This window comes from Hippoglossus stenolepis, chromosome 12, assembly GCF_022539355.2.
Source record: "Hippoglossus stenolepis isolate QCI-W04-F060 chromosome 12, HSTE1.2, whole genome shotgun sequence".
Lineage (NCBI taxonomy): Eukaryota > Metazoa > Chordata > Actinopteri > Pleuronectiformes > Pleuronectidae > Hippoglossus > Hippoglossus stenolepis.
The window spans coordinates 9,599,386-9,613,357 of record NC_061494.1 but is presented as its reverse complement, the minus strand read 5'-3'; the positions used below and the strand labels follow the sequence as shown (position 1 = coordinate 9,613,357).

Here is a 13,972-nt window from a genome sequence, read left to right as displayed (position 1 = left end):
TCGCACTGACCTGGGGAAAGTTTGGCCACAGCAACTTACAAAACCTTTTGAGCTTTTCAATGTTGTGTGTCAACAGCAGAATTTCATTGTTTTAGGGAGGAGAGACGATATTTGGCCATGACACTATGTAAATCAGTGATATTCCAGAAAATAATCTGTGAATCCCCTCAGTTTTATGTTGAATCTCACATGTGCCAATATGAGTGAGCTTGTTTGCTTATTACGGAAAATGTCAATAGGGTTTTCCATCGGAGAATATAATAGCTTTTATTTGTTTTTAAATTTGAACCTGCAATCTGCAACATTTCACACCAGAGAAAAACAACATTGTAAGAAACCGTCATGATATCCGCCTCTTTGAAGGCGGGGTGTTGGAGGTATATGCTGTATTAGCCTATGGCCTTGGTGGCTGTGTTATGCAATATGTTAATACGTTTTCAGCCTCTTCCCTTTAAAAACTAGCATTGGAATCCATATTTAGCAATGTAAACTTTATTTAAATTTGCTGTTGTCCCAATTCTTCCTTTTCAAATGCTGAAGAAAACCTCTCTCAGCAGTCACTGTAGTGCAAATAGAAGTATACACCAAGTTTCAACATAATTCAGTGACCTCTAAAACCTGCAAGTTGCTATTTTAACTCAGAAGGTAGAAGCAAAAGATTAAAAAGGTATATAAATTGGCAGATTGGTGCAACTGTTACATAATGAGACCCAAGAAGTAGCCTCCTGCTCTGTTTCACTAAGGAAGAGGTGACAGTTTAGTTTCACCAAAGTGCAGGTGCACTTTTCTATAGCGAGTCCCTGCAGAGGACACAGTTTCTGTTTGAGGCAGCCTTCATGCTTTATGGCTCCAGTCATTCTCCTGTCGCACTGACTGCACTTATCATGATGTTTCAGCTGAACAGTGATAGAGCTGTGGGACATTACGCAGGTGTTCAGGGTCAGTCAGCAGAAAGAAGACGTTGGCTCTTTGCAGTTCGCCTGTCCATGACCAAAGTGGTTTCATACTCAAAGAAACACTTATTTCATGACATGACACAGCAGAAGAAGAAACTGACTGATGTGTGTTTGGTGGATGATTTTGACATATTACCATAAAGGCAAAAGTTTATGAGCAATCAGTGATAATGCCTTTAAAAGACTCAAATATGAAAAAAACTTCACTTCTGCATTTAAAGCCTGTAAAATCTGAGTGTGCCTTAGAGGAGATAAGGATATTCATAAAATCTGCAAAGTCATTCTTTGAAGCCAGCAGATTTCTTGCCACAGACAAATTTCACACAGAATATCATTGCCTCAGAAGTTTCTGAGATTAGCGTAAAAAACTATAAAGGACTTCTTTATCAGTGTAACATCAGCTGCACATAAGACTGAAGTTGTGAGGGACATTTATGTTTCACACAGATACTGATCAGATTAGTCGTTGGACAGCACGTACTCTATAAGTACAGTAAATGCTGAAAGATCGTGTCACTTTCAAACTGACACGTCAGGCTAAACTCTGACCCTTTTACTCTACATTCCTCTTCACAAGTGTTCAGTTGCAGAAATACTGAGGAAGCCTCTTGGATGTGAGGTGAAACATCTTTAGTATCTGCAACTAAGTCCAGTTGCCCTTGATTCAGCTCAGACCTGACAGAAATCCACTAAGCCTTAAATCAATGAATCAACCAATTTGATCAGTGTCTGCACGACTAGTGACATTGACACATGTATCCATTATGGACAATTATATATAATGTACATGATGGACATAAACAATACAACTTTCCCTCTCCATGTCTCGTTCAAGTTCCTTTCTCTATTGTATGTGTGGAATTGTATAACTGTTTGTATATGGTCTTTGTATAAATATTATAGTTAAGAATACAGTGAATAAAATGCTGACATGGGCAGAACGTTTTTGATGAATAACGCAGAATGAAATAAAAAATAATTTTGCATGCGCTGTAATGTTTTGCAGCAGATTATGGGTCACGTTGGTTAGCGCTGGTCAGAGTAAGGCATGAAATGTGCATTTTGGTGGTGCAGTGCTGATTCCCATGAGCACTATGGCATTTCCTCAAAGCTTACCTAATACTTCTCACTGTCCCATCCCAGGATGTACTGTGGTCAATGGATTTAACACAAACATGTGTACAGCTGTGTTTAAATTCATGGGCCCACACACTGAAGCTTGGTGGAAACTGAATATAGTTAGTGGATAGATGGATTCTGCCACCTAGTGGTATGATGGGTGGCTCAAATACAAACCTGTATGTCACACAAAAAACAGAACGGCAAAAGATCAAACTTGGGAAAAACAGGATTTATTTAATGTAATTATTACAAATTTATAAAATGCTGTTCTGTAGGAAAAGCATCATGTAAAGGTATTCACACAGTTGGAATCCAATAGAAATACATTCAATTTCATATAAAACTATAATGTATTTTAACTCTCCACTGAGCCTGGTCGGGCTTGTAAAGTATCTTTTTTTCTCCATTTTTTTCCTAGTGCATCTTTTTCGGTTTGAGATAAACCAAGTGTTTAGAAGATCTGGTAAAATATATCAGGTCCAATACATGAGAGCCTGTAATTAACAATTTAGGGCAAAATAAAGAAAAAGAACAATAATTACAAACTAAAAAGGGAAGAGTGAATAAACCGAGTTGGCCAGGGTGAAGAAGCAGCTGAGGATATAATACATGTGGTACAGGGGTATTGTGGGTGCCCTGTGCAATATTTTTGCACATTGTTTGACTTATTCTTCTACCGGTCTCTATGATTCATCCATATGTACGTCTCTGATTACTGTGGGATCTGACGCCACTTCTTAGAAATGGGGATGAATTCCTGAGGTGAAGTGCAGCTATTTTTGAACACTTGATGATCAGTCTTGTCTTCTAACAGCGTGGTTTGAATGCACTCTAATCTCAGAGGCCAGGAATGCAGAGTATGAGGATATTTTTTCCCAGGCACTAGTTTTGCATCAGTCGAACTGTTCCATTAGCAAAGGAAAAAGCCCCCAAAAGATTAAGCATATGACCTGTAAAATGTAGGTATTGGCTATACAAAAGACGTTCTCTAAGCCTTTTGGTAAAAAGGTATTTACATGAGGGAGGAGGTTAGAGTTCAAATTCATGGAGGCAGAAACGTAATGAAAAAGGCAAGATTTATACTATGTGCATAATGTAAAAAGGAGAAATTAAGAAATTACCAAAAAAAACAGAAGTCTCATCTCTGTTAGCGCTGCCAAAATATGGAAGACCTTAATGGTGGCGGCCTCATTCTCTAAAGGCATTACATTGAGTTTGACTTCCATAAATAATGGAAAAGGATGGACCACAGACCAGAGGACAGGGACTCTGTAAACATGGACACATTCGTCTTACGAGACACTGGTGTTTCTCGTGCAGGGTTTTAAAGTGGCATCAGACCCCAGGGTGGGAGCAGAGAGAGGTCTTGGATTCATGTCCATGCAGGGGCCCTGGGGACGCCAGGTTATACTGGTGATGGTATGGACAGGACCAATTGAAAACATGTCAGTTGCTCTTGAGCAGGTCAATGCATCCCTGCAATAGAGTCACATTGTTCTGTGGAGACAAGAGGAAACAAGTTTTTCAAGAAAGTATCCATTTAATGTTGTTGCAGACCCCGGATCAGGGAGCAGATCCAGAAATACTTTTTCCACTTTCTTTAACATTGCGAGCGTTTTTCACATTTTTAGAATAATTCATGGATCTTGATCAATCCATGACAATCAGGCATATTTAGGGTGCTTATATTTATGAGTGTGTGCAATTTGGTGCATACCCAAATAAAAGTCTGGATCTAGTGAATTTAAATGTGGCTTCATAAGGGGACTGTTGAACCTCTACTGAGTGACATCCGAGTTACTGTATCTGCTTTTAATCTAGTTTTCTCTCTCTTTAAAAACACTTAAAATACCAACTGTTGGTTTACAACACTTATATGCACACTTGTATCCCTGTTATAATTAGCTTTTTATTATCTTGTGTTTGCATGTGTATACAACATGTAAACCTTAAAGAATCATTATCTGGATTTTGTGAAACTTGAATATGCCAGATCGGTTGTTCTGAAAACAAACTGTGATGCTATAGTATGTAAACACCATCACAGGTCTAAAATGCTATGTATACTCACCAATATGTTTACTAGGAACACTTGCTACTTGTAATTATTCAATCAGCCAAACATAGGCAGCAGTGCTATGCATGAAATCATGCTGATACAGGTCAGGAGCTTCAGTGTTCACAACAAACTGTGATCTCAGCAATTGTTGGTGCCAGACAGGCTGTGGAGTATTTGATGGTATTTAACTGTTGTTTTGCTCAGAATGCTGTTTGAAACAAACAAACAAAACATTCAGTAAGCACCAGACTGGTTGCTTACTCAGATAACCAGTCTTAACTGAGGGGAGAAGAAAAGCATTTTAGAATGTATGACATTAACGATGAGAGGACTACAACAGCAGATGATTGTGTCGAGTTCCACTCATGTCAGACAAGAAGTGAAATCTGAGGTGCCAGTGGGCAGAGGCTCACCACGACAGCACAAACAAAGCCTAGTCTGATGAATCTGGATTTCTGCTGAGGCTGTAGATGGTAGGGTCTGAATTTCACATCAAGATCATGAATCCATGGATCCAACCTGCCTTATGCCTACAGGTCAGGCTGCTGGTGGTGTTGTGATGGCATGAGGAATGTTTTTTGGCAAACCTTGGGCTCCCCTAAATACCAATCAATCATTATTTGAAAGCCAGAGCCTCTCTCAGTATTGTTTTTGACTAAGTGCATCCCCTCATGGCCACAGTTTACCATCTTCTAATGGCTACTTCCAGCATGATTCTGCACCATGTCCAAAAGAAAAAGTTGTCTCAGACAAGAACTGAAGACGAATACAGCTAATGTGCTTGGTGAGTGTATGTTCCCATGGGAATGTTGTGAAAGTATTCTCATTGGTTCAATACTACCAGAAAATATAACAAAGTAGACAGAGTGTATTATGCTTCTCACCTTGGCATGTTTTATTTCGAGCTCAGCCATCTCTATGAGGTTCTTCCTGAAGGCCACAACACGCCTCCCCTTGAAACCAGTGAGCTCTAGGAGGAAAACATTGAGCAGTTTAAGGGCTAACATAGCGCATTCCATCTTATACACAAGTACAAAAATCTGCCTGAATCTATCCGGATTGACAAACCTTTCTTTCCAGAATTTGAAAGCTTGTCAAATTTCTGCAGGCACTGCTGCTGGTGCTCCTCTGCCTGGGGAATGTCCTTGCTTTTCAGTCGAGCTTTATCTAAAGCCTTGTTAGAGTTCTCGTAGTCAGCTAACGCCCGGGCTCGCCTGTATAAAAGGTCCTAACAGACATGATCCACACAGATGAACATAAGAAATAAACTAATAACATTTTTTAAAGAAATACTTAAAGCGAACCTTCACTTGAAGCACATTCAAAATATCAATACAAGCAATCAATGGTGCACAGAATCCAATAAGTCAATATCTAATTTCATGTTTTCGAAAGACTGATTTTTTACAAAAACATGTTATTATAATAATAATAATAATAATAATAATGATCCAGAAATACATGTGCTTCTGTTTTATGTATGAGGGTTTCATATGGCTCCTTAAAATCCCTTTTTCCCAAATTAGAATAGATAATAATTTGGTCCTTGAGCTGAATATAACAAAAGTTTAAATTTCCAATATAACTTAAAATGCCTGGCTTGTTGCTCTATCGAATGCAGATTATTTTCTTCAATCTTTCAACTTTACTTGTGGTAAATAGCAGAGCATTAGTTACTGCATGTTGGCGTTTTGCCTGCTTGTGATGTGCATCACGACCAGACACCATTGTAATCTGTGGACCTTGTATGAAAGCACACGATAAACATGTCCCACCTTCGCAGCCTGAATGTCTCTCATGTAGTATCTTAGCAGTTCAGTCAGTTTCAGCTCCTGGTCAGATGCGACTCTTCCCTCCACTTTCTGCATTCAGAGGCAAAGTCACACAGTGGCAACCACAGTGTACTAATGAATCAAGACAAATGTGTTTTACAAAGTCTCAGTTTTTTTGAGACATGAGGTTCAACTTACTCTGAGTTTCTCAAACAGATCTGACAATTTCTCCAGGTGTCTGACAAAATAAGTATAACAGTGAAAACTCTGCAATTACATGTTTGATTAACATGTCAATACATAAAGCATGAAATTTACATCACAACTCAACATGTTCAAAATGAAATGACACTCACTTCTTATTTGCTGTACTATCATCAGCTGAGAGACTGTTCAGAGTGGCAGAGATGTGAATATAATCATCCGCAATATCTGAAATAACAGAAATGATCTATCAAAACTACAAAAAACTAAATCCCAAATAGAAATAAATTAATTGCAGGACAGGTCCCCTTCCAGTTAATAATTATCTAATACTTTTGTGTGCACGGGTCATTTTCTCTGCTTTGGCAGTGGAATCTTTTATCTTGCTGTAGTAGTCGAGAAGGAATGTCTTCTCCTGCTCAAAAAAATCATCGACTTCCTGTGTAGGAGACAAACAAACGAAGGTAAGTGGGGAAGTGGTGACAACACTGAATCTGTAAGGCTGTCGTACAAACACTGTAGGCAGATCATGCAGAAGCCCCACCTTCACTCCTGAGATAAGGACCTCATCAGCTGACTTCACCATGTTTTTAAAGAATCCTCCAAACATTTCCTTGGCATTCTTCCTTCTCACAGTCAGCTAAAATGACAGAATTAAGAAAGAAGAATTATCAAATCTCTAAGAGGAATATGACTCATTTGTTGTGTAATGGAACTAAGTAAGATCTGAAATAACATTCATGCTTGTACCAATAGTTCATTGTTTTTGTGTCATTATGCATCACAGTGTGATCCACACGTACATGTAGCCAGTGCTCTTTTATCAAACTGCTACCTAAATATATAAAGCTAGTTCTGCAAACAAACGTTAGAGCGACTGACAAAGACTACATAGATCAGCATAACTGCTGATCACAGCAGGATGTAAGCCATGTGTCACAAGTGTCCAGTACACTCTACTTCCTCTCTTTCCAACAGACAATTTGGAAAAGGAAGTCAGCAGTATGAGGAACTCACATCCTGGTCATACTCTAAGAAAATCTGGAAGTTTCTGTCTTTGTTTAAAATGGGGTGAGAGGACAATCGCTGCAGGAAGATTTCGTGCACTTGGACAGTCTTCTTGAACACAGCCAGGTATTCACTGAACAGAAAGAAAAACAAACACCACAGATTACACAAATAAAAGAGCTTTCAAAAGGACATGATGCTGCATAAAGGACACATACAATACAATATATCTATGTTTTGACTGAGAGTCACACTCACGCCTCCAGCTCCTGCTTCATTTTAGCGTACTCTTCTTTGGTCATAGTGGCTTCACCTTCCCCCAGTTTGTGCATCTTCTCTCTTGGGCTCTCAAAGTCAGGCTTTGGGGGCGCTGGAGGAATCTATGACGGATAAAGCAGGATATAATTTACTTTATTTCATTCATTCATGACCGGATAATGTTCTTATTTGTAACATACTCATGAAGTTTGGGGGAAATAGTTTTTCAATAGGATAACTGCTTGATTCTTTTAAGATTTACAAATAACAACAAACCAAAACATATATCTGAACTTATCCTTTTGTCATTTAGTACATAGAGCTCAAAGAGAAATAGTGATATTACATCATCTGTCTATGTTTGCGTGTGTGAATCCTGTGTGCAAGTCGTCCAACTCACTATCAGGCCAGCGTAGTCCTCGGTCTCCACCAGAGTGTCATGTAGCCAGATGAAGTCTTCATGCTGCCTGGGGACAGAGAACTCTGGCTTCTGGAAAGCGCTAAGGGTGGTCTGGGAACAAAGTTACATTAATAGAATATGTTAAAGGAAAACTGTCAACTAATTAGAAAATATTATTACTGAATATGCTTAAGATTAGGAGTAAGGTTTTTGTTCGTGTACAAACTATTTTCTACCTTTGTATGGACAGTAAACTTGACTTTGTCCCGTTCACAGAGTGCGTCAGGAATGTCAATGAGGAGAGAAGCATCGTGGTTCAGATCCACAGAAACAGAGCGCATCTAAGGAGAGAGAACACTTCAGGGTTATCCCAAAAATTTAGCTGACCGATCCTATGTGTGAGGACAAAAATATATTTTTGTATTTTTAATGCTATTTAATTGTAATTATGGGTCAACGGTATCAGCTAAATCTTAGCCAATGAGGCAACAATGCAAATCCTCAGTGACTGGAGTCTTCCAAAGCTTGACAATATGCAAACAGTTCAGAGGAATGTGCTAATAACATCTACAACATCCTAAATCCAGTCCAATTCCCATCATGACTGGCTGAAACTTCAAGATGACGTCAAACTGGGGTTGGAATTTAGAGAATCCATAAGGAAACAATCTCTCAATCTGTGCAGCTCAGAGTCAATCCAAAGAGTTCCTCTGTATAACCAAACATGCAAAGAAACTACAGCAATGCAAATCATCCAGGGGTGTAGAGCTGTGAGTGGCTCGGTGGTGCTGGACAGTGAAGGCAGTAAAGTTTGTGATCCAACAGTAAACACAGAATCCAGTCCTTTTGGTTTCAGAGTCAGCTCCACGCCCTTGTTGATCTGTTATACTACGAGATAGAGAACAAACGGACTTGTCTATTTACTGTCGTGCTGGTTAGAGAACAAATCATACACCCAGCTGCCTGTGTAAAGAGCACACCCGTCGGAAAGAAGGTCTCAGAGACAGAAGCAGCTGCATTAAAAGTAGGTCAGAGTAAAGATATCGTAGTGTATTCTGACACTTGTCAGAATGCTAGTCATTTTAGCTCAGTGGACTGAGTTATTGCGGGCCAGTGTGCTGCACAGTTAATGGAGTAAAGACGTAGCTATGAGCAATTAGCGTAAACTGGGCTAGTTTTACCAAGTTGACCAAGTTAGTTAACATGAACGAACGACAGTTTTCTCAGTCTACATGCAAACTGACTTTACTCGTGAAGGTTTAACAGACTTCCCGAAAGCTTTACCCATGACACGATAGCTAGCTTTAGCCGCAGGCTAGCGTTATGTGGGCAGGAAAAGTTAGCGGCAATAACTTGCCACAAAGCAAGTTTCAAACTCCCGGGGCTGAGTTTTAATGGGGCTCACGTGCCAGGAGCCCTTCGCCTCACCTTTTCCTTGCTGTTTTCGTCTAAAGAGGATGTCATGGTGGGACTGAAATTGACGGAATGGCAAGAACAGGCCAACCACCCGAATAACAAAACTAGAAGCAGGAAGCCCTCCCTCCGCTCACTGACGAGCTGTCAAACCGTTTTCTGCGCCCACTTCCTGGTGATGAGCGATAAACCCCGCCTTACACTGAATTTGATTGGACGGTGTCAAATACACGGAAGGTACGATTGGTGTTTAACCCAATCAGACATGTTGCATTTGTGCACGAGTTTTTATCGCATTTGGTTTCTGATGCGCTCTTTTTAAACATTAATGTAAACTGTTGTTTGTCGTTAGTAAAAACATGGAGTGGAAAAAAAAGTAAGCGAAACTCTAGTACCGCTGCGGAGCAGATGGCTACACGGATGGATTTCGATGATGCACCGCGTATTGTGGGTAACGTAGTTTTGCGCCTTATGGGTAACGTAGTTTTTTATTGTTACAAAGGCATCAATGAAAATATAATCAGAACTTCAATTCCCATAGGCGGAAGTTTGTGCAACTGAAAAGACGCGTCGTGTGGAAACAGTTGTGTTTGTGTGGAGCGGTAACTTTGGAACATGTTGGGGCAAGTACGTGACCGTAAAATATACCGTAAAGCCTCGTAAACCCCGTGGTTTTGTGTAGTTGGATGCCTCTAAGTAGACAATAAGTCATTGTTCTCAGGTTGTTTGTGTGGAAGTTGCCAGAATGTTCATTGTTAAACGTGTGGTGTGTGTTGGAGGCATCATGCTCATCCAGTGCACCTCCCGCCCTGTGAGGAACTTCTCCGCTTGTCGCTGCCTGAACTCCCCTAAAAGACGCAGCTCCTACAGTTTAGCGGTCAGTGAGCGCTACTCCTCTTTGGTGAAGTCCGTCATGTCCTCCAGGGTCAGTTCCCAAACCCCAGACACCCTCCAGGCGGAAGACGAGCACATCTATGGACCTGTTGTCAAAGCTCAAACGCCCTCATCTAAACCAGAGAGGAGGGAGCCTAAGACCCTTCATCCCTTCTTACTATCTGAGAAGACTCTAGAGACAGAGGAGACAGAGTCAGGACTTCCAGTTCGGATTCTGTTGAAAAGGGGCCAAGGAGGGTCCTCGGCACCGAGTGTGACCCGCATCCTTCAGCAGACCCTCTCCCCAGATCAGAGATTCTACCTGGAGAGGTGGAAGAGGAGGATGATCGAAGAGCTTGGAGAAGATGGCTTCAAAGACTACTCTCAGAGTAAGTACGTTTAACATACAGTGTGTGTCTGTGTTCAATTCAGATTGTTATTTGTGACATCTGTGCTCAGAAGTGAGATTCTCGTGTGATCCGAAATTTGTTTTCAATCAGATTTATTCAGGCAAGGCAAGCTTTTCCATTCCACTTTGGATGACATCATGGCGTCGGGAGCAACACAGGAGAACAAGCCTCCTGCGGAGACACCAGAGTATCCGGCTGAGGTTCAGGGATACGTGGAGAGCGTCTCTCACATACTGGAAGACGTCAGTGCAGTGAGAGCGATTGAAAGCACTGTACATCACGACACCCTGGACTATCTGGGAATTGTGGATTGCGTCGCTCGCTACAGGTACATACGGTCAATTTGCAGACACAAGTACGGTGTACTCTTCCCAAAGCAAAGTGGACATTTCACACCCAGCCTTCTTTATTTGCAGAGGTGTTCTATGTCTTATTGACTGGAAGACTTCAGAGAAGCCCAAGCCATTCCTGAGCAACACATACGACAACCCTATTCAAGTGGCAGCCTATGCTGGGGCTTTGAACAATGATGGAAACTACAAATACCAGGTGTTTTATAGACATAGATGCTGTTTCTCTGATTATAGTTCAGATTATTTATGATTTCTTACTACCACAGTGTTACACACCTTCAAAACTTCATACACCACCGATCTCTTCTCACTGCAGGTTGATCATGGCCTCATTGTAGTGGCTTACAAGGACGGCTCGCCTGCCCACGCTCACCAGCTCAGCTCGGAGCTGATGCTACAGTACTGGAGGACCTGGTTGCTGCGACTTGAAAAGTTCACAGAACAGAGGTGAAGCAGTCAGATTCATTCCATTCAAAATAATTTCAGTTTTTAATGCATGATGGATTTTAGTCAGAAATAAATGTAATATAAAAATGCAAATGTAATTAAACAGGTATATACAGATATTATTGACATTACGATTTCTTCTTTTCATTCCAGATCCGGTCATACGTCAACAGCTTTTTCAGAAAAGAAATGAGGTGTTTGAAGAGAGATATGCGAGTGTATTTCCATGAAGCAGGTTATTTCAGTTTAAGGTAACTAAACCTCTTACAATGCTGTAGGACAAAACCGTCAGCTTTTAATCGACTTGTTTACCTGCCTTTTCTGTGCTAAATATGCAAATTAATTAGCTGAACTTAATTTGTTTCTCTAAAGACCTCATCAGTTATTTAGAATATATTTTATTTATTTGTTACCATACACTGATCTGTTCATTAAATGCCACCCAGGCCTGCCTGTATGTGGGATCTTCAGTAAAGCCCATGTTTTTAAAAAGCCTGTAGGAGACCAGGTTCTCCTCCTCTATGAAGCAGTAGACTGGATAATCCTGAGTGTGGAGCCTCTTTGCCATGGTGCTGATGAGGACTTTGGCGTAGCCTTTGCCTCTGTGCTCTGGCAGGGTGTACAGCATTCCCATGGCACACGACGCATAGGTCAGGATCCAGGACACTGGCCTTCGTTGTGCATCCAGCACGCAGCAGGAGGGGAAGTTTGCGATCATGTTGCGGATCATCCCCACAGCCTCGTCATCATTTGCGAACTTCCATGTCTGACTCACCCAGCCAACGTGGGATTCATCCAGAGAGCCGAGGGAGATTCCTGAGCTGAACACAACAGAAAGCAGAATTATGAACAACCTATAAGACCTGTGATGGTGATGACCTGTCTCCAGAATTAAGATGTAATTGCTTGGATAGGCCCTACCTGGCTACAGAGGGAAGCTTGGATACATCCTCTAATATCATCATGTGACACACTGCCAGTTTCTTGCTGGACACACGTTTTTCTGATGCCACTGCATTGAATATCTCCATGTGCCGAAGACTGATTGCTTGGACAGAAGAAAATACGTTTATTTTTTTGTATTATTAAAACAAGATTAAGGATTCCAGTGTCAGAAATTATTTCCACCTTGATTTGAAACTAATTATGCAAATGTTGGTATATTTAGAAGACAGAAAGATCAAAGCATTGATGTGATGTTCATTTCTCTTTTGAGCGTTGCTTTTAACTAAGCTACTGATCTTTGACCTCATAACCTTTTGAGGTGTCGGAATATGACAGAAATGATATATCTTTCTCAGATCATTAAATGACAGTGGGAGGGCTTTGACAGTAAGGAAGGAGAAGCAACGTTCAAAACACAGCTAAACCTTAATGGCAGCAATGTAACAGAAATCAGATGTCTGGGTTTTGGAACTTATTTCTTATTGATCTGTCTTCATATGTCATTTAATGGAAAATGCTTTCATTAAAAATGCAAAGATCAGTGCATTATAATGTCATGATAGTATTTCAGTCACTACATAGGGCTGTTCAATGTGCTAAAAAATTAAGGAATAAATTAGAAAAAAAAAGCTTATTTCTTTTACCAAGACAAAGAAACCTGGTCCAATCAAGAATAGAGGACTTTCGTATGGTTTCCTCCATAAGAGCTTCATCCGTCGCAAAAAACAGTATATCTTTGAAGAGATCACCTTCCTGGAAGAAAAATCTAATGTGAAGATATTGTGCGCAGAAATACACAGAAACTGTCATAGGCTACCGTTTGGTGACAAATTTAAAACAGACTAATTAATTTAAATAGCTTTCTCTGTTTTTAAGCAATGTAAAGTGTCTTTCATTATCATTATTGTTACTACTATTACAGATTGCTTTTTTGGGGTTAATTGTTAAGGTAAGTTAAAGTTTAGGGTGAGACAGGAAGTTAATGTAAGTCTATATCATGTCCCCAAAGCAATCAGTGACATCATTATAATTGTCATCTGTGTGTGTGTGTGTGTTACCTGCACATGCAGTGGTCTGCAGACAATCACAGTGAAGTGTGGCCATGTGTCCACCAACACCTGGACAGGGTCTGAGCTGACTGTTTAACAGGACCAAATTACCGTATACCTTGAAAACAACGCAAACAGCTCAATCATAATCCAGCTAATTAAATACATTCACTTATTGTTACTGAGATGGTGACAAGATAACACTATAAGAGACCGACACGAATCAATGAGTTCCGATCTGACAGTTCAGTCTGACTTTACAAACCAGTAGTGATCGTGGTAGATGTCTTCTCAGCTGGGTCTCTGCGTCTTTCAGCTGCTCTCCGGTCAGTTCCATGGTAAATGTTGGTGATATTCTCTGAACTGTACAAACATGTAACCTGCAGTAAACGAGTTTATGTTTATGGTTCTGTGAGATCAGCTGTGCTGGAGACACAGGCTGACGTAGTGATTCGCACTTTCGACACGAAGATCGAGAGCGAGTTTGAAGGGGGAATCCCTAAAATCTGGTTTATTGTAGTTTACCACGTATCGAACAAGTCTTAATATTTTTAAACCCTTCTACAGATTTCTGGAAGCCATTTTCCTCATTGTCACTATGCTCAGTTTAGACAGGGTGATTTGTGGTCCAATTGTTTCTTATCCACTGGCTATTTTGCTTTCTATAGACATTCCACACAAATACTGATGATCACATGTTATC

The 13,972-nt window shown here is 40.5% G+C and overlaps 3 protein-coding genes across 4 annotated transcripts; 1 reads left to right on the top strand and 2 right to left on the bottom strand.

Annotated features, from left to right (window-relative positions):
• Positions 1-2,292: 2,292 nt before the first annotated feature.
• On the bottom strand, positions 2,293-9,369 carry snx5 (sorting nexin 5). The gene is made up of 13 exons (XM_035172102.2): positions 9,208-9,369; positions 8,016-8,120; positions 7,780-7,890; positions 7,380-7,501; positions 7,131-7,254; positions 6,658-6,753; positions 6,447-6,552; positions 6,266-6,341; positions 6,108-6,147; positions 5,913-5,999; positions 5,206-5,365; positions 5,022-5,107; positions 2,293-3,575 (listed from the first exon to the last, which is right to left on the bottom strand). The coding sequence occupies exons 1-13, from the start codon at positions 9,241-9,243 to the stop codon at positions 3,525-3,527; spliced, it is 1,200 nt and encodes a 399-aa protein (XP_035027993.1). The 5' UTR covers positions 9,244-9,369; the 3' UTR covers positions 2,293-3,524.
• A 114-nt stretch (positions 9,370-9,483) lies between these two features.
• On the top strand, positions 9,484-12,379 carry mgme1 (mitochondrial genome maintenance exonuclease 1). Of its 2 annotated transcripts, XR_004698003.2 has the most exons (6): positions 9,484-10,454; positions 10,566-10,803; positions 10,892-11,024; positions 11,145-11,275; positions 11,429-11,526; positions 11,769-12,379. XR_004698003.2 is itself a non-coding variant. In XM_035172103.2 (5 exons), the coding sequence occupies exons 1-5, from the start codon at positions 9,938-9,940 to the stop codon at positions 11,466-11,468; spliced, it is 1,059 nt and encodes a 352-aa protein (XP_035027994.1). In that variant the 5' UTR covers positions 9,484-9,937; the 3' UTR covers positions 11,469-12,379. The 2 variants fall into 2 exon arrangements, 1 of the variants encoding a protein (XP_035027994.1); XM_035172103.2 differs by having other exon boundaries at positions 11,429-12,379.
• si:dkey-76k16.6 (uncharacterized protein LOC566817 homolog) lies at positions 11,574-13,719 on the bottom strand. Its single transcript, XM_035172104.2, is given in 6 exon segments — positions 11,574-12,096; positions 12,197-12,323; positions 12,865-12,973; positions 13,279-13,360; positions 13,362-13,387; positions 13,535-13,719. Coding segments are annotated over 6 exon segments (828 nt in total). The 5' UTR covers positions 13,607-13,719; the 3' UTR covers positions 11,574-11,684.
• Between the last annotated feature and the right edge of the window lie 253 nt (positions 13,720-13,972).